General features: G+C 30.8%; 2 protein-coding genes across 2 annotated transcripts; both read right to left on the minus strand.

The window, feature by feature from the left end:
• Window positions 1-5,353: 5,353 nt before the first annotated feature.
• On the minus strand, window positions 5,354-9,129 carry LOC131607735 (WAT1-related protein At1g68170-like). Its single transcript, XM_058879706.1, has 4 exons — window positions 9,016-9,129; window positions 6,188-6,608; window positions 5,859-6,010; window positions 5,354-5,600 (listed from the first exon to the last, which is right to left on the minus strand). Exons 1-4 carry the CDS (start codon window positions 9,096-9,098, stop codon window positions 5,480-5,482), a joined length of 777 nt encoding a protein of 258 aa, XP_058735689.1. The 5' UTR covers window positions 9,099-9,129; the 3' UTR covers window positions 5,354-5,479.
• Window positions 9,130-15,290: 6,161 nt separating this feature from the next.
• LOC131605702 (uncharacterized) lies at window positions 15,291-16,710 on the minus strand. The gene is made up of 2 exons (XM_058878029.1): window positions 16,517-16,710; window positions 15,291-15,570 (listed from the first exon to the last, which is right to left on the minus strand). Exons 1-2 carry the CDS (start codon window positions 16,708-16,710, stop codon window positions 15,291-15,293), a joined length of 474 nt encoding a protein of 157 aa, XP_058734012.1.
• Between the last annotated feature and the right edge of the window lie 3,826 nt (window positions 16,711-20,536).

Consider the following 20,536-nt stretch of genomic DNA (forward strand, 5'->3'; position numbering starts at 1 on the left):
TATGTTGTGATGTTTTGAGAATAAAATTGTGATTTATACTCGTGATGTATCATGATTTGACTTGCAAGTGAATGACTGATGTATTTATATATAATTGATGCGAATGTGAAGTAGTGTGACTTATGATGCGATGAGAAGTATGTGAGATCTGTGAGTTATTAAAAGTATGAAGTGTATGGCAATATTAATACTGGTGATGTGATAACTATATATGTCTGAATCCTAATATACAATTTATCATACGCTCACTTATATGATTTGATATCTCACCCTTTTCTCTTGTTCGTCGTTGCCTTTATATTAGTAACGTGCAGGTGTTCGAGTATGAAGATTTAGTTGCCATTAATCGAGTCGGTTGTCGCTCTGATACGTAGCACTCGGGGGGACGATTTATAATGTTTATGATGTTGTTGTTTATTGTGACTATCCTGGTTTATTAGGATGATATGTTAAATGAAGTTGCCTTATTAATATGATGTTGTTTATGTGATTAAGATGTTACTTGATTCGGAAATTGAAAATCATGACTTCGTTGTTTTATTAATAAGAGAAGTTATTCTGTTTTAGAAAGTGCTATGTATCCGCTAAATGTGATGAAGTGATTTATTGCCGAAGTGAATATGTGACGCCTCATTTGTTTGTCGAGAAATTTTTAAATACTCTGATATTTTCCGCATTATAATTGTCGGGTAGAAATGGGGTGTTACAATCCTGGTTCATAACTTTGTTGCTTGAAACTACATCGTCGAAAGCCATTGAAGAATAAATACTTTTATGATTGTTAGAAATATCGGAAAGATCAAAAGGATCCAGGCTGAATCGTGAATGGAGTCACTTTCCTTAAAAGTATTTCAAGCACTCTCTTAATTGTCTTAGAGTTTGGAAAGCAAGAATACTCAGGATAATGTCAGCCTTACTCGAGTTTGCACAAGACCGGTGAAGAACTCGAATGCAAGGAAGAGTGTCTGGAATAATAAAGAGGATTTATGATTTTGTGTGTTTCATTATGGATTCATAAATGTGTATTTATAGGTCATGCATGTGTTGTTTCATAAGTTTGCAACTCTTGATGAAACAACACCTTTTCACCATATATTGCAATGGTTCATCTATAATGACACAAGGCACCCCTTCATGAAGTGTTGTAAATTTGAATTTGAAAAACAAATTTTATGCAACAATCAAAAATCTATTCCCAGTTTTGTCACATTGGAACACACTATGGTAATTATTATTTTATAATTTCCAACACCTCAGTTACACATGCGAAGTAACAATTGGCGACATGAAAATTTGTTATTTTATCCTTCGATTTTTTAATAATCAAGGGGATAGTTGAAATGGTCCTGGGTTGGATCCTCAAGGAATCCTATTTTGAATTTTTAAACGGAGAAAACACATATCCCCTCGGTTTTGAAATTTAATCAATGGGTAAAACAAACTTGAGTTTATTATATCTAATGTGGATTGCTTGTATCATTTAACCTCAACTGAACATATAATTTTTCAAATTGGTTTAAAAAATATTTATATGAACAATTAAATTTGAAGAAAAAATCATACTAATTAATGTTTTTTGAACATCATGTAGCTCATCATTCATCTCCTATTCTTTAATGGTTAAAATCTCTTCAATGCTTATAATTTTCGTTCAACTTTCTTTCATACTTGTTCGTTCAACAAGTGTGGAAGAAATTTGAATGAAAACTAGAAATATTGGAGATTTTAATCATCAAAGAACGTGAGATGAATGAAGAATACAAAAATCCTACACTAGATATCCCCAGTGACTCCCTGCTTCGTTATACGGTCAATGAAAGTCTTGGATGCATTCACCAAAAATCCTACGATATCCGCAAAATACACCTCGATCCTTGTTCGGCGCTCGACGTTAACTATAAAGTTGCGCCACTCGGGTTCTATTAACTACGAACTTGCTTCACCTGTTTGATGCCGAATTTGCACCCATCCTGGTCTCGGTGGAAAACATTGATATCTTTGTTTGGCCGACACTCGATGGGGATGATGTCCAGTCTTTTAGGAGTCGGTCTCAAGGTCTAGCGTGATCATCAAGTTGAGTTGGAGGCCATGACACCCACCAATTTCGAAGTTGCTAAGGGTGTTGTTGGCCTCGCTAGTGGGGAAGTGTCCAAGGCGATGGATGTCCGATTTGTTAGAGGTGACTCCCCCCGTCTTCCTCTGAACACTACTATTTTTGAGATATGTAGATGCGCGAATAAAGAGATCGAATTGGCTCGCACAGATTCACAAAGGTGGCTTAGATAGGGAGGTTGAACGTGAATCTGATTTGACGCTTCTCAGATGTTTTAAATCGACTACAAGATTTGGATCTAAAATCATGGAAATCTTTGGAATTTGAAGTCGACTTCCACCGATGGCGCCACTATTCTCTTGCGGAACAAAAAATGGTGATTGTTGCAAAAACTACAACGAAGCAAAGCTTCCAAGGCACTACGACGTGACGACACCACAAATCGAAGGTTTCGATCATACTACTTCTTGAACTAGCAGTATCGGTCTTGATGCGATGCCATTAATCGATGTTGGTTGTCTCCGACACGATGGACCTGGGGGGATACCTGCATGGTTAAAACTCCAATGTCCAAGTCAGTTTAGGGTTCAAGATAGTGGTAATGAAAATGATGATTATAGATTGTGTACTTGAAAATTCTTTACGAAGGTATTATACCTTGGGTCTGACTGAGTAGGTTGGATAATGAGCCTCGTGTTATTGGACCTTATGGTCGGCGCGGAGCAGTGGATCTTGGGTTTATATATATATATATATATATATATATATATATATATAAACAATTTCATATCGGTTGGAAAACATAACTGAGGTGAAAAGTAGTTTATTTTTGGATTAAAAATTAAATATTCAGGAAGACGCCATTTTTAATGAAATAAAAACATAAACTAAAACTGCTGTGATTCGAAGTAAGTACCCATGAATTAGTTTACACGTCAGTTTTAAACTAAAACTGACATAATATATTGTATATTTTTAAAAGAAAAAAATAATATAGCGCGTCTAAGAATTATACCTTAATTTTTTTATTACGTGAGGTGTCATTGTTATAAAATATAGGGTTAAATGCAATTCACCCCCTGCCATTAGGGCGTGTTTCAGATTTGCCCCCCTGATTTTTTTTTTTAAGAACACACCCTTATAAAAGTGCAAAGCCAGTTTCACCACACCCTTTTACTACTAATGCTGACTGGGCTTTGACCAATTAGCTGACGTGGCAATTAGTTAATTAATATTTCATTTTATTATTAATGATTATTACCCTTCTTCACTTTTAGTCAATATCAACTCACCTAACAATTATGTACCAGATTTCAACATGGTCCACCAACAAAACAGCAAGAGTACTACTACTACCTGTTCTCTTGAATCATCACTTGATTGTTTGCTTTCAGCCACTACTAATAGTAACATCACTTGATTTTTTCTGATTGCAAAAACCGAAACTTATGGAACTTTAGTGCAGTTTCTTCTGCTGAATCTGATAGTACTAATGCTACTACTCAGAATTATCTATCCAAGGTTTATTCGACAAAAAGGCCTAATATTGATCAATATGATCCTTACTTTAGTATTACTACTACTACTACTCAGAATTCTTCTTCTGCTTCTACTGAATTTGGTTACAAGCTTATCTCAGAGAAACCACCGAAATCGAAGATGGGGTGATGATAATAAGAAGTGTCCTGGTTCATCAAATATCAATTTCCAGCAACCGAATTCATCGCTTTCATTGTCAAATTCATCGTAGGACAAAGAAGGTCCACAAACTGTGACTGCAAGACAAAGAAGGGAGAGAATAAATGAGAGGATTATGGTTTTGCAGAAGATTGTTCCTGGATTTTGAACCTGTTCACTTGCTTCAACCTTGGGCTGCGGCGGCCACCACCATCATCAACTCAAACCCTAATTTCATTTCAGGCCCAGATCCAACAAAATCAAACGCAGACCAGGAAAACATTCTACAACTGAATCAACAATCTATTACATTCAATATCTGGTTCTTGATTATTGACTGAATTAGGGATTTATTTGGGGAAATTAGGGTTTGTCTGGGTTTGAATGCATGATTTCTTCTGAGTTTGTTGACGGAAATGGGAGATTAGGGATTCTTGATGCAACGATTGAACTTCTTCCCTTCTCCCATGGCCGCGGCATCTTCTCAATCTCATCTTCTCCGATTAATTCTCCGGCCACCAATAAATGAGGAAAGATGAAGGAAGATCGTGAAGAGAGAAAGATGAAGAGTGATTGGAGAATGAAGATTTTTCTTAATAATAATCATTAATAATAAAATGAAATATTAATTAACTAATTGCCACGTCAGCTAATTGGTCAAAGCCCAGTCAGCATTAGTAGTAAAAGGGTGTGGTGAAACTGGCTTTGCACTTTTATAAGGGTGTGTTCTTAAAAAAAAAAATTCAGGGGGGCAAATCTGAAACACGTCCTAATGGCAGGGGGTGAATTGCATTTAACCCTAAAATATATTATATTTATAGTAGTGTGAATTAAATAAATATAAACTCCTAATCCAACAAGTTGTATTTATGAATCAACACTTAAAAAAAAAAAACTAACATCATACAAAAACATAAAAATACTAACGTGTATATCAATTTACTTGTTTATACTAGATTATTGCTTATATGTAATTTTATTTAATATTTGTAGAAAAAATCAACTACAGTAAATTCTTATTTATTTTATGTTTAAATATTACTTTTTTCTAAAATAATTTTTAATGTTAAAATTATTTTGTTTTCGTCTCTAAAGTTAAAATTCATAGTTATCAAAAAATTTTAACATTTTGAAATTATATTTTTTTAAAAAGATATATGGACGAAAATAAAAAACTCACTAATGTACGTGGCACGATTTACCTATGTAAACCTTTATTTCAATATATATATATATATATATATATATATATATATATATATATATATATATATATATATATATATATATATATATATATATATAATTTTTTCATCATAACCGTATATTTAATTTATTTCTATAAAATTTAATTTTTATATTTTTTTAGGGTGTGTTTGTTTCAAATTATTCATTATTCATGAATTATTATTTTCAGAAATAATATTCTTACTTATATGTTTGCCTAAAAAAATAAATTTACATGGAATGTTTATAAAATTTATTTAATTTAAAATTATAAAAAAAATAAAAAATGTTAATGTAATAAGTAGTGGGAAGTTTAACTTAGTTGGAGTTTAATCCCACAGAAATGTTGGATTTCCATCTTTAACAACATTCATAGAAATAAAATATATCCTGAAATAATTTTTAAAAACCTGAAACAAACATGAGATTATTACATTTTCAATGTCACATCCCCCGATAATGTAATTTCATTTATTGAAACAAACACTCCATTACATATAAGACCTAATCTTAATATTCACATTAGGCCTCAGCATGTTCTAGACTAACCCTACTTATCAATTGAGCTTTTTCTTGCATTTCTTTGTTCTTACTCCAAAGCACCACATACAAACCGCACACGATCATCACTGCTCCAAGAATACTGTATAAAGCATATAACCAAACTATATCAAAATTAATGCATCATGGAGGATACTTAGATACAATTATTTAGATGTGATTTGTACTATTTTCCAATGAAATTATGACAAATATAGTTTTCTCTTACACATACATTTTTATCCTATTTTCACTCTATTAAATTACACTTGTCAGATTTTCATTGACAAATAGCATAAACCACACATACTAAATTGTAGGCAAGTTTTCTCATAGATAAAAATTTATAATATATATATACCTTCCTAAATATAACTTCTCATCCAACAATAAATAAGCAAAGACAGCAACAATTATGAGTTGGACAGGATAGAAAATCGACGCGAAAAGAGGACCTCTCATCTTTATGCACCAAGCAACAGCAATAGTGGCTATTCCAGAGGTTATTATTCCCTACATCCACATTCTTTTAAATTAAACAAATATTCATTTGAAGTTGTTAGCATCAACACCTCTGAAAAAAGGTATGTATGTGTCAGTGTCCGTATCAGGTGTCCGTGTTTCATACATTTGAAATGAATAAATTTATTGAGGAAAGCTAGCAAAACTATATTTGATTTATTAGCATACCGGAAAAGCTGCAGTGAGAAGCCTGATATTGTAACCAAGCTTCCATTGAATCCAATCCCTGTCAACACAAAGAGCAAGAACAATAGCTTGTATTGCTCCCATTGTGGACATCAAAGCCGTGCTTGAATGATGGCTTAGATATTCTTTGTTCATTTTAGCCTGAATGATGAACCATAGAGAAAATGAGCAGCTGCTTCCTATGGCACAAAGAACACCTAATAGTTTATTACTAAAGTCTGCATGTTGTGGCATTATATCTCCATTTTGGTTGTGATGTGTATGCAAAAGGTATATATTAGATGATCCAATATTAATTTCTTCTCCTTTGTAAAATGTCAATAGCATTGCTCCACTTATTCCTATTAATGTTCCTATCACTTTAGCCTTTCCTTCCGTTGCACTCCAATTTAGTTTTTCCAATCTGTGAAGAAAAAAAGCATAAAAATAATAAAGCAAGTAATCAGTGTAAGATTTTTTTTATAAATCAAATTGAATGGTGTTTCCTTTCTATCAACCCAAATAGACCAATGGAGTTGCATTTGATCCCTTCATTTACATCTCCCTCTTTTGCATATATTTCTATCACCTCGCCATTTTCATTAATGGTCTTGTTGATGCAAAGTAATTCCAATGCTCGACGTACTAATGAAGGGATAATATTATTCCCCACAATGAAAGCATAAACAATGTGTTTTTCATTCCATGAGTTTTGAGTATCGTAAATATGATTTTAAATTGCGATTGCAGTCACAGATGTGGTTACAGGTGTCGCGATTATAATCAATGCAGATGTTGCGATACACATTACGACCGTTGCAGCGTGAGTTTTGATTGAATGGTATGAATCATATTGATAAAAATTAAAACACATTATCCATTAGAAGTCTTGTAAAAACTTCCAACTTAATGATTTTGGGAAATATTGTTTTAACACACCCTTTTCCTTTGACAGGTAATCGTAGATGATTCTTTATGATTTCCTCCAAATTCATTATTCCAAAGGAGATGTCTCATTTAGGAGCTAGCATAAACAAAATGTAGATATTTTTCTGGTCCATTTATCTGGGTCCCAGCAGGTTGCGGCATTTTGATTCTCAATCCTTGTTTGAAAAACCCGAGGAATGGGCCATGGCCCTTCCCAGGAAAAATAATCAAATTTGTACGAGGTTTCTTTTTTGATGGTTTATTTTGTATGAGGTCACATTTAAGGATTACAATTTTCATTTCTATTTCACCTTGTTTGAACATCATCTATTGTCGAGTTTGATGTTGCCCCCTTCTATGATTTTCTCTCCTTCTTGGAATTATATTCGATCTTTCTAAAATTTATATACTCGCCTTTAACTAAGACCTAAGATCGCGGTATTTTATGCTATATTTAAAATCATCTAGAATGGTTTAGTTACTTTTACGTCATTTTCCCTCTCTTCAAAATTTTACCTTTGTTGGTAGAAGAATTTTGTTTTCACTTTGTGGCTCTTTATTTGTTGTCTTAAGTTTCTCATGAATCAATGTGTCATGGATGGCATGTTGGCCGCACTTCATTCATTGTTGGGAAAGAATAGAAACACGTCAGGCGAGGCCTAAGAAGGCGAGAAAACAAGGTCTTCGAAGTAGACAAAAGGTAATCTGATTGTATCCGTTGGCGAGACCTTATTGTTGGACCTTCCGATAACAAGGTCACTCACAAGTTTCCTATATTGTTTGGCTTAATACTTCATTCTGATCTTTCTGTATAGGAGCTTTGGATCCCGAGGTATACTCTTTGTGGGTTACTGGTTTAAGGCCTCTTGGTCACCAATTTGTGTTGTCTGAGTGTATTTATTACATGATTAAATTAGTGGCTTTGATTTTTCATTTCCTTGCCTTTGATGGTACTCAAACATTGAGAGAGATGCAGCTCATGGGTTAGTCAGAGCGAGCGAGATCTGAATCTTAGAATGATACCAATACGCTCCTCCATGTTCAATCCAGGCTTAAAAAAGTAAAAGAGAAATGCGACGAGGATCTCCTTCACTTTTACAAATATTTGAAGAAACTCTTTAAGAACCACCGACTGACCGAGAGTTACCTTTGAGACCAAATCTAGTTGTTGGACAAAGAGAAGAATATGTTAACGTTTTGATGGTCATATGTATTGAAGAATAATGAAGGGGTAGCTTCTAGATTCGAGGAAGATATTTTGAAGATCTATTCTGATGAAAATATATTTGAGAGACTGGGAGAGAAAATTTTATCGTTGGCCCTGGATAATGTGGAATTAAGGAGAATTCAACAAGAGGTTTGTCCTTTATTCAAGAAGAGAATCTCTTATTTGAGCTATGAAGTTCTTTGGCTTGGTAAGGCATGTTCAGATCCTGAGGTGGAAGATGCTAGTGCGAGTGAGAGGGTTTTGTGAATGTAGCCTAACAACATGCCTCCAAGTCCATTTCCATAGTAGCCAGACTTCCTCGTAAATGCAACGCTTTAACATCAAGTGAACCATCAAAGAGACACTCCTAGGCTGGATAGCGCCAGACATCCGATAATATAGTTGTACACGAATTTACAATCAACTATATACCACGAATTGGATCTTCATTGTTTTTTCGGTTTCCTCTATCCCAAAAGACACCATTAGTTCGTTGTAACTCCATGGTCTTATTGTCTACCCTTTGAATCCTTTAGGTCGCGCTTCCATTGTAAGGGATAAAACTCTCTCGAGTCAGGCATAAGTTCTCAAAGAGATCAATGTAAATGATGTTGTGTAAGCTTCTCTGGTCCAACAAAATTCTTTGTACATTGATTCAAAAAGACCCAAAAATATCGAGTGTAGAATAAGTAAATACCTGAAAAGTATTGACATGATGAAGGTAATGCCTGGAGTAAGGTTGAACAAAGCAAACATAAATGTTGTTGAGGTCAGAGTCATGCCCTCGGCATAAAGATTATAAATTAAACTTCCCCTGAAATATAGTATTAAACTTTTTAAATTACTTTGAGATTATAAAATCCCATAGACAAATCTAATTTTTATTTATTATAGTTGTGCTATATTCTAATTATGATACCATAGAAATCAAATCCAAGAATTTTCAATAAAATATAGTCATGCATGTTGCCAATTCACATAATATCTTATTGGTAAAATTGATCTTTACTCTTCTAATTTCATTTAATCACCTCATACCATTTTGTGCTAATACGGGTGCTCTAATGTATAGGAAAAATTAAACAACAGTAACGTACCCAAACAATCCACTTAGAAATGCCAAAGAAAGAACCTTCCAAGTAATTGTTGGCCTTTTCTTCCTATATTACAAAAAAAAAAAAAAAGCAAAACAAATTTAGCCTATAGTTAATCTGAAGCACGAGTCTCGTGTGATTTTTGAGAACTAGCAAATGAATTTTTAAAATTGTAAGAACACCACTTAATATAGTCCATCTATTAAATTATATTATTCAAAGTTAAATGCCGCATTTTACATTAATTTTGCATATGCCACCTCAGAAATAAATTCGGCCAAATGCTGGAAGACCTAAACCAATGCACTTTCTTATCAAATCGATGAACATACAGACTTTTGTTAGGAGGCGTGCACCGAAATCAAGGTGCTTGTTTATTTTAGTTCCACTCCTATAAAAAAATTCAATTAAACTCGGATGCGAAGGGGTTTTAACCTCAATTATAACAAGGAGGGGTAAAATGTTCTTCATATGAGTTTGATCATCAAGAAGATTCTTTTTGAAATTTTAAATGGAAAAAAACTCAATACCTCTCAGTTTTGACATTCCACCGATGAGTATAACACATTTCACCTCAATTTTGACATAAAATCAACGGGTAAAACACGATTGAGTTTATTAAATCTAATGGATTGCTTATTTCACTAAACCCGAACTGAACATATAACGCCTCAAAATTGGTTAGGAAAATAATTATATGAACAATTGTGTTATATTTGAAGAACAAATTAAACATTATGTAACTCATCATTCATCTCACGTTCTTTCATGGTTAAAATCTCTTTAATGTTTAAGGTTCTTAATTCAACACTTCATTAATGATTATGGATTTTCATTAATGAGATAATTTTATATTGATTCTTCATTCATTACATATGTCTTATAAATAGAATTTATATTATATTTAAAATATATATTGATAATAAGAATAATACAATACACTTTATTCTTCTCTATTTCTCTCCTTTATTATTTTGTTTAATATCATTTATTAGCACGAAAATCTACCAAACATAAAAAGAAAAAAATTTTGAAGTTCTATTTATCAAAAAGGTAATGTTGGTCTTTAATTCATTTATTTTACATTACTTGTTTTGAATTTTGGTATTATATTATTTCTTTTAAAATTATTAAGTATCCCTGAAGGATAGAAAAATAATAACTTTATACTGTTCCTGAAGAACATATGAATCATTCCGGAAGGATAGTAAAATAATGATTTTGTTTTATAGTTCTTGAAGAACTTATCAAGTATCCCTAACAAGTTTGTTATATAATTTCTGAAGAACTTATCAAACATCTTTGAAGGATTGCAAATATTATTATTTTTATTAATAAAAGAATTTGTAATTGAGCTCCTCAAGAACTACATACAAAGATTTGTTATTGAGTTTCTAAAGAATTTCATAAAAAAATTTGTGATTGAATTCTCGAAGAACGACAAAAAATTGTGATTGAGTTCCTGAAGAACTGAAATAAAAATGTTTGTTATTTACTTCATGAAGAACTAAGAATTTATACCATACATTGATTTATATGACTATTTTAAAATATTCCAGAAGGATTGTACAATGAATAATATTTTTTTATCATAAATTATAAGAAACATGTATGATATAATCCGTAAAAAAATTAATATTAAAGTATCCAAAAAGAATTGATTTATTAATAATTATACTTATTGTGATCTAATTATATAAAATAATTTTGAAAAATATTATATAGAATGAACTTTTTGATATTTTTTATGAATAATGATTGTATAATTTTTGAAAAACTAATCATTTGATATCTCACTTCTGTATATGATTTCAAAATTTGTCATTATCGATAAATATTTATGAATAATTCTCTGAATAACTACATATTTAGATCATGATATATATATATATATATATATATATATATATATATATATATATATATATATATATATATATATATATATATATATATATATATAAGATTTATTGGAAATAATGAAGAAAAAACAATGCTTGGGTTCCAATGTTGACCGTGGATAGAAATAAATGGAAACGACAGAAAGAATAAAAAAAAGATGTTACCTCGAGAAACTGCAGAGTTTGAGTCAAAGGAACAAAGAAAAATCAGGAAAGACCAAGAAGCGTCGCAAGGATAAAGGTAAAAGAAACAATGCGATTACACGGATAAATGGAAATATGAAACTTGCAAGGCAGATATTACACGGATAAAGGGAAATATGAAACTTATTGGCAAATAACACCTTTTTTTATAGGTAACCAGAGGGTGCAAATCGATGACCAAAATTTAATAAAATACCAAAGGATGTGATTAACAGATCAAGATGAACATCAACTTTACAACGACACTTGGATGCACTCGAGTGTTATAATGACATCGCCATTCCCCTACCCTAGGGCCACGAGGAGAAGTTATGATGTGAAACATTTCACTTAAAAGAAAATAATTTAATGTGCATTTTTTCGATGTCACCTGCTTCCACTCATCACATATCAGACCTTGTCACCAAGGTGGAAACCTTCATGGATATTTCAAGACGGCGAAGAAGAACAATTTTGACGTCAGTCTCGATGCTTTCTCACAATCCTTGCTCCTTACCTCGCATTAAGGAGTTGGGGAATCTGTTTCGCGTCCGTCAAGAGGCCTGATAAAACTAACATAATATCTAAATGTCCAATCCAATACACTCTCATATCAAAATGATGAACATGTGGACTCTACCAAGAAGGGTGCACACCAGAATCAAGTTGCTCTCTCATCTTAAGTTGTTGCATCCAATCCAACGATTGCTCGTTATCCACGCCACACTCATAGTGGACAGTTTTAACCACCAATAATATATAAGATCAATTTTGTGCAATAATAGATTATACTTCATTCTTTTTTGCAAAGTTACACCTCTCTAATTTCTCTAATTTGAACGTTTGAGTGCTAACTTTACAAACACACTCCTCCTTTATTATACTGGAGATTTGCGTCACTGTATCAAAGATCTTTACATCAACGCGTTATCAATATGTTGTTCCACACCAGAATAATTGGTATATGAAATTCATTTATAACTACTAATTTGTTATCATCTTAAAAAGAATTGAGACGTGCATTTAGAGTGAAGCTTACATTTGTTTCTATGTTAAAGTAAGCACACGTGCATTTAGAATGAAACTTAGATAATATTAAATATATATAACTTCTGAAAATTGCATAAACATTGAGATGATTAAATTTTTGATTTGTGATATGATAATAATATTAAATTAAAATTTAATTTTATATTTTCTTTGAATTTAATTTAAAACTTGATTTTAATATCAGATTCTTTTGTAATAATTAATTATTTAATAATATTAAATATTTATTTTAAATTAAATGAAATAATAATTCAAATAATGACATCACAAACATTTGATACAACTTAGACAAGTCAATAGAAGTCATTTCTTGAAATGAGTGTTAATATAGGAAGACTGGCTACCGTATTGAAGAAGAAATCGCGCGTCAAAAATTATTTTAATATTTAAATAATTTTTGTTTTAATATTTAAGCAATTTTTAATTTACTTATTTTATTTTATTTAGTTTTGGATTAAAGACCCATAAGGTCCAATAAGATTCTTTGTTTTTTGTATTTAAAGACTTTTGGCGTGGCCATATGGATTATCTTTTCATATAATAAAGACTTTAGACTTTTGCACTTGCAACCCTGTGTTTTATTCTAGGTTTGCGCTTGCAACCCGGTTCTTTATTCTAGGTTTAGCGCTTGCTATTCCCTAGGACTTTCGATTGGGTAAGTTGGTATCAAAGCAGGTTTCTCGTGTACTTTTTGTAGCTTGACAACCATGGCAAATCAACCAGTAACCAGAGAAGATCTTGATGGAGTTATTGCGGGTTTTACTGCGACTTTAACTGCTTTGACTGAACAAATGAAGAATTTAGCAAATCAAGTGAACAATGCTAACAACGGGAATCAACGAAGAGACAGGAGAGAACATGTTAGGGGTGGAAAACTTTCGTATAATCAAATTTTCGTTCTATGTCCACCATTTAGAATGGATCAAACAATGCATCAAACAATGCATCAAACATGGACAATAAAATCATCAGGCCTACAGAAGCCATTTCCTTTCATTGATTTCTTTTCTCAAGTAAAAGCTTCCAATTTACACAGCTTGCAGAAAAGCTCTATACCTTGCAAACTTGAGAGGAACATTCCTAAATTAAAGAAGTTGGAGGCAGTTGTTGTTAAAGAGACAAGGTCCAAAATTGTCAAAGGGGCAGCAAAGGATACTGAAGTAAATTATGGAATGAGAGTTTCACAATCAATTGCGAAAATCAGCTCGATGATAATGGTATTTCTACTCAATTTAATTCTTGTATTGAAGTGAGTGAAAACCCTTTTACAACTGCAATTTCTTTTAAATCTGAGAAAAAATATCTTTTAAGTGAAAATTCAAAGCTATTAGCTTCTGATATGCATGAGAGCAAAGGTGAAAATCATGACATGGATAAAAAGGTGGAACATTTGCAAATTAATGATGTAAAAGATGGAAATTTTGTTATGGATGTTTGTCATATTTTACTTGGTAGATCTTGGCAGTATGATAATGATATCACTTATCAAGGACGCAATCAGGGTCGGCCCTGTGGGGGTGCAAAGAGTGCTACCGCACAGGGCCTCCAAATTTAAAGGGCCCCAAATTTAATTGATGGGCTTGATATAAATATATTATTAAATAATATGTAAGTTTTGTGCTAACTTAGAGTAATTGTTATGCTATAGCCAAGCGGTTGAGAGCATGCTTTTGAGTTGAAACCATACTTGTTCGATTCCCAGCATCTCAACTCATTATGTGTAGTTTTTATTTTTTCATTATTAAAGATAGCATTATGTATAGCTTTTAGGTTGAAACCTTGCTGAGTGGACACGCAGATTTTACTATAAAGAAAAGCTAATAAAGATTCATTTCCTTTATTATATAATAACATGAATATAAATTTTTAAAATAAAATCTGTTACAACATTTTAAGAAGGTGTTATAATTAAATAATTAAAAATTTATTATATGATGAACTCATTTGTTATTATTATTTTATAATTAAATGTACAATATTATTTTTGAGTATTGTTTTCTTTCAGAATAATGTTTTAAAACTTTAATAAATGATTTATTTCATTTTATTTAAAATATTATTAAATATATTAAGTTAATAAATTAAAATATTTTATTTAAATGATTTTTGAATATATTTTTTCCTAACTTGTTTTACAAGTTTTTTCATTAATTTAGATTTTTATTGTGAATTGACTCAATAATAAATTTGACACAATAGTTATTAGACCTTGAAAAATCAAATTATACTTTTATATTTTGTAAATTCACAATGTTGATTAATTATTAATTAAAATACTTTATTATTAACATTGTCAAAATTGTGTAAAGAATTACTACCTTTTATTAAATAGTATAAATTTTTCTTATAAATCAAGGAATGTAGGATTAGAAAAAAGCGAATAACTAAAGTTCAATGAGTTAAAAAAAATTATATGATTTTTTCTTTATATAATTAATTTTATTTACAATTTAAATGAAATATAATTTTTTTTAAGCTGTTGTGTTTCATCTATTAGGGGCCTAATGTAAAAATAGATCAGGGCCTCTAAATTGTTTGGGCCGACCCTGGACGCAATAATGTGATGATGTTTACATGGGTTACACATGAAATTGCTATGGCTTCTGTTTTTCACTTTCATAAGAATCCGGAAGAAAAAAGTCTAGTTTCTTGGTGATGACACAGAGTGAAAAGAAACTCGATGAGGCTAATAGAGAAACTAAATTTTTATGTTCAGTACTAACTAAAGAGGTGATGAGTGTTGTTTAGGAGAAAACAATAATTCCAGAAGAGCTGCTAGGAGTCCTAAAGGATTTCAAGGAGTTCACCGCAGATGAGCTACCAAACAATTTGCCTCCTATGGAAGATAAACAAATGGAAGTTAAAGTTTTCAATGTGACATAAGATGTGTTGGAGTTTGCGTAAGGAGAAGTTTCCTGTTGGTACCTACAGCAAGCTGCAGTCAAATGAAACTCTTTATCAAGAAGAGAACTTGGGGTCGATTTCTTCAGAGGTGGAGGAAACTGATGTAGGAAGGTTGATCGCCTAGAAAAACATTTTAATATTTAAGCAATTTTTTGTTTTTTAATATTTAAGACATTTATATTTTATTTGTTTTATTTAATTCTATTTTGGATTAAAAGCCGATAAGGCCCCATAGAGTTTCTTGATTTTCTGTATTTAAAGACATTTGGTGTGGCCATATGGATTATCTATTCATTAATATTTAAACAATTTCTATTTTATTTGTTTTATTTAACTCTGTATTGGATTAAAAGCCCATAAGGTCTAATAGAGTTTCTTTAATTTCCGTATTTAAAGATTTTTGCCGTGGTCATAAGATTATATTTTCATATAATAAAATTTGAAATTTTCTTTATTCATGGTGGACTCCAGAGCGTATCTGATAAATTTTGCGCCTGCAACCCTATGTTTTATTCTAGGTTTTTCGCTTACAACCTTATTCTTTATTTTAGGTTTAACGTTTGTCATTTTCTAGAGCTTCCGACTGTGTCAAGTGTGTAAAAATTTCATTTTAGTCAAACAAAAATATATGGGAAGTCTATATATTTTTTAAACATTACAGGTAGTGCAGTTAAAGTGTATAATTTTATACTCTCATTTAATTGATATTTATGATTCAATTATATTATTCAATTAATTTTAAAATATCAATATGATTTGATAGTGTATAGTTTTATACTGTCTTTCAATAGAGATTTATCATTCAGTCGTGTTATACAATTAACTTAAAAATATCGGTATGACTTGATAGAATATATGATGGTGATTGGTTGACAATGTAAAATAATTTTATATTGTCAATGCAAATTTTTTTCTCTATTTTTTAATTCAAAAATTATATTTTTTAAATAATTGATAAAATAAAATCACTAAATTGAAATTATTTAAGAGCCATTAAGTCTAAAGAGGAGAGTAAAACCAAGAATAAACATGGAACGTGAGTGTAGGTTCATGAAGTTGTGATTACCTGTCAAAAATAATCGCAAGTGGAACAGTGACAGCCGATGCAAAAATGAAGCGGTAAGCTGTGGCGACTGTCATGCTCATTCCATCATTTATGGCGAGCTTAGTTATGATATTCACAGCAGCTGATGAAATCTGCACAAACAACATTAGCATTACTGGTTTCAATCCTTCCAATGACTTGTATATCCCCTTCATCTTCACAATATATTTTTGGGAAACCAACGAAATTAGAGAGAACAAGTTGGTGTTGGTTTGAAAATGAAGCACGATATTCAGTTATTTATTGGGACTCTAATACATATATTTTATTTTCTTTTTGTTTTAAAAAACTTTTTCTATGTAGAGTTTATGTAAAGTAGTATTTGTAATTAAATAGTGTTAGACAAAATGTGAATTTATTTTTCAATAAAAATATTTAAAAATTAATATTTAATTTATAATAACGGTGTTACAATACATTTTAATTGAAAGTATTATTTTTAAATTTAATATAGTATTAATTACTAATTAATTAATAATACTATTGATTGTTTATTATAGAGAAAAAACACAAAAGAATAAATAATTAAAAATAATATGAAATAAATAAAATAATGAAATTTATTGATTATCTTTATATATAAAAATCCAAAAAAAAAATAACTACAATTAAAATACACTCAATTTTAAATATAAGAAATTAAATAAATAGATAAAATGCTTTTTTTTTCCTTTCTATATACCCCTTTATCGAAATTTGTAAAAACATTAAATACTTCCATTTAGTACTCATTTATTGTATGACTACAATTTTTGTCATTGCATGACTACAGTAAATTAATACATCTTACAAAATATTAATAACTTGTCTATAGTCTCTACTCTCTATAAAGTAAAGTAAATGAGAGTAAATGCTTGGATTTTTATTTCAAAAAATATTATTCAAAATTATCTTATATATATTTTTCTCACTCAAATTATTTGTATATAATACTAGTAGATATATAAATTTTTTAAAAATAAATAATAACTATTTTTCCCACCAATAATAAATAAATAATTACTTTTCTAATCAAAAGCATTTGAATTTGAATGAGGTGATAAGAGATCTCTTTTTCTCTTACACAGAGGTTCTTAGTTCGGTCTCGGCTCTATACACGTAGCAATATTAATTTTTTTTAAATGAGAGTTTTATTATAATCATATCTGACTCGAGAAATTAGTCTCTGTAATTTTGTGTCTGGAATACATAATTTTAAAAAAAAACTATTTTTCTTATTAGTTATCCAAAATATCACTAATAAATAATTTGTCAAAAGCCTTACATTAAATTAAATGTTGATTAGAACATATATTTATAAGTATGTAAATAGATGCAGTCTTTATTATAAAAGTTGGTTTTAAATAATATGTCAATATTAAAACACTAATATAGAGTTTTTATATAAATGTTAAATTTTTGTTATTTCGAGAATAAAATATAAGAAAAATTATATTTGAAAAATTAATGTATCAAATTTAAAATTAATATTAAACAGATAAACTTATCAAATACTATTTTTCTTATACTTTATTTTAGATAGAGTTCATTCTTTGCTTTTATAAAAATTTATGAAAACTTTTGAAAGTTATTTCTCTGTATTTCTCTGTGTGTTTTTCAATTTCATGAATTATTTTTAATAAATAAAAAAAATAAAAAATAGCATTAGGGTACTGAGCCCAATACAAAAGGAAAAAAAGAGAACCATTACAAGAGAGATCTACTCAGAATTGGGTTGGAAAACAAAGATCTAAAGTACTTCTACAACTTGCCACAAACCAATCCCACGGTAAAGGTTTAACAAGATAAACAATAATCTTCTCAACCAAATGATCCCTTTGAAAAAGATAGCATTCCTAATTAACTAAATACATCAAGTTACAAAAAAAATAAAAAATAAATAACAACCGCCAAGACAAAGCTATCTAAATTCGAATCAAGTGGAGGAACTCAGGTAATCCCATCCAAGACAGAGAAACACTCCAAACTTGCGATGAAACAATGCAATAGAGAAGTAAATATTTAACGTTAGTTTCTTCATGTTTAAAACACAGGGGGCACACTATATTGTAGAGCTGTCAAATGGGTCGGTCCGGCCCACTTCGCCTCGGTGGACTAATATGTTTAAAAGAATTGATCCGGCCCGATTATTTAATGGGCCACATAAAATGAGTTTGACCTATTTTTCAAAGGTCCGTGCGGTCTGATGGGTCAGTCCGGCCCGTATTTCAATATTATAGTTTTAATTTTATAAAAAAGATGTAAAAGATAAATGAACACAATATAAGTAGATAGTCATCATAAATGTATATAAGTGATGTTTAAAATATTTATTCATAAATATATATGAATACCACAAAATTATCCATGTAAAAGTACAAAGTAACTTAATATTATCACCAATACTTATCAAATTTTCTCTCCATCTCACAATCATTTCCTTGATCACATCATCTTAAAAATATATCTTCATCATCTTTAACTTTTCTTTATCACTTGAAAACACATTTATGAAATCATATCTTATCTCAATCTTTTTTCTCTAAAATTTACCAAAATCTTTTTTTAATGGGCCAGCCTGAAGCCCGCATTGCCGGTCCGACCCAATCCATAAAAAACATAGGCTCGATAGGCTGTCCCAAATAGACAGGTTTGTGTTTTTTTTAAGTATTTTACGGCCTGGCAAGCGTTAAATTGTTGGGTTTATGAGCCGGTATGATGGGCCGAGCCCATTTTAACAGCTCTATTATATTGTGAGGGCCACTAACAACACCTCTCTTACTAAGTTTAACTCTAGTTGGAATAATTTCGTGAATAGTTGAAGTACTCAATTCATCTATCTCATAAATTCATGTATCTCAAGATTTTGTTACATTGTTTGCATATGTGAAAATTTATTATAATTAATATATAATAAAAATATAAACCTTTATATATATATATATATATATATATATATATATATATATATATATGTATGTGTGTGTGGGGAGAGAGACTCCAACTCAAAGTTCATTTACAAGAGTATGAAGCAGAGGTTTAGAAGAAATAAACTAGTAGGTGTTCATTCTGCAATATTTTGGGTAAAGAAGAGGGATGAAGTAAAGAGGATTGTCAAGGGACATTTTGAATCAATGTTCAAAGAACTATATGAGATAAGATCTTTATTAGATGGAGTTTCTTTCAAGGAGTTATCTTTAGAGGAAAAGGGCTATCTTGAAGAACCATTTGGTATAAAGGAGGTTAAGGAAGTGATATGATCTAATGCAAGAGACAAAATTCTTGGGCTTGATGGCTTTATTCTTAACTTTTTCAAGGGGTGTTGGGCGATCTTGAAGGATAACTTAGTCAATTTTATTAATGAATATCACTTCAAAGCTAAGTTCTAAGAGCAGTGCAACTTCATTTTTGGCTCTGATTCCTAAATCAGACAATCCAAAAAGCTTGGAGGATTATAGACTAATTTGTCTGATTTCCAGCATGTACATGATATTAACTAAGCTTCTTGCTTTAAGATTAAAGAAAGTAATTCAATATCTAAATGCCACTCTTCTTTCTTGGTTCAGAGAAACATTCAGGATAGAATTTTGATATTAAATTAAGTGGTGGATTATGTTCTTAGACACAAAAAGATTGCTTGTAGGTAAAGGTGGACTTCCTAAAAAGTCTATGATAGTGTCAATTCAGATTACTTGAGAAATGTTATGAAGAGGGTGAGTTTTGGATCCAAGTGGCTTCATTGGATGAAAGCCCTAGTTTTCAATAGCTTTATGTATGTGTTGATTAATGGAAACCCCACTGATGAATTCCAAGTTAGGAGAGGTTTGAGGCAGGGGATCCTCTATCCCCTTTTCTCTTCTTGTTAGTTGCAGAAGGCCTAGATGGCTTGGTCCACAAAGCATCAAGTCAAAGAGAGTTGCTTGGTCATCTTAGTGATAATATTCATTTTTAGATGCTACAATTCACAGATGACATCATTATGTTATGTGATGGAGCATGGAA

The sequence above is a fragment of the Vicia villosa genome, linkage group LG5, assembly GCF_029867415.1.
Source record: "Vicia villosa cultivar HV-30 ecotype Madison, WI linkage group LG5, Vvil1.0, whole genome shotgun sequence".
Taxonomy (NCBI): domain Eukaryota; kingdom Viridiplantae; phylum Streptophyta; class Magnoliopsida; order Fabales; family Fabaceae; genus Vicia; species Vicia villosa.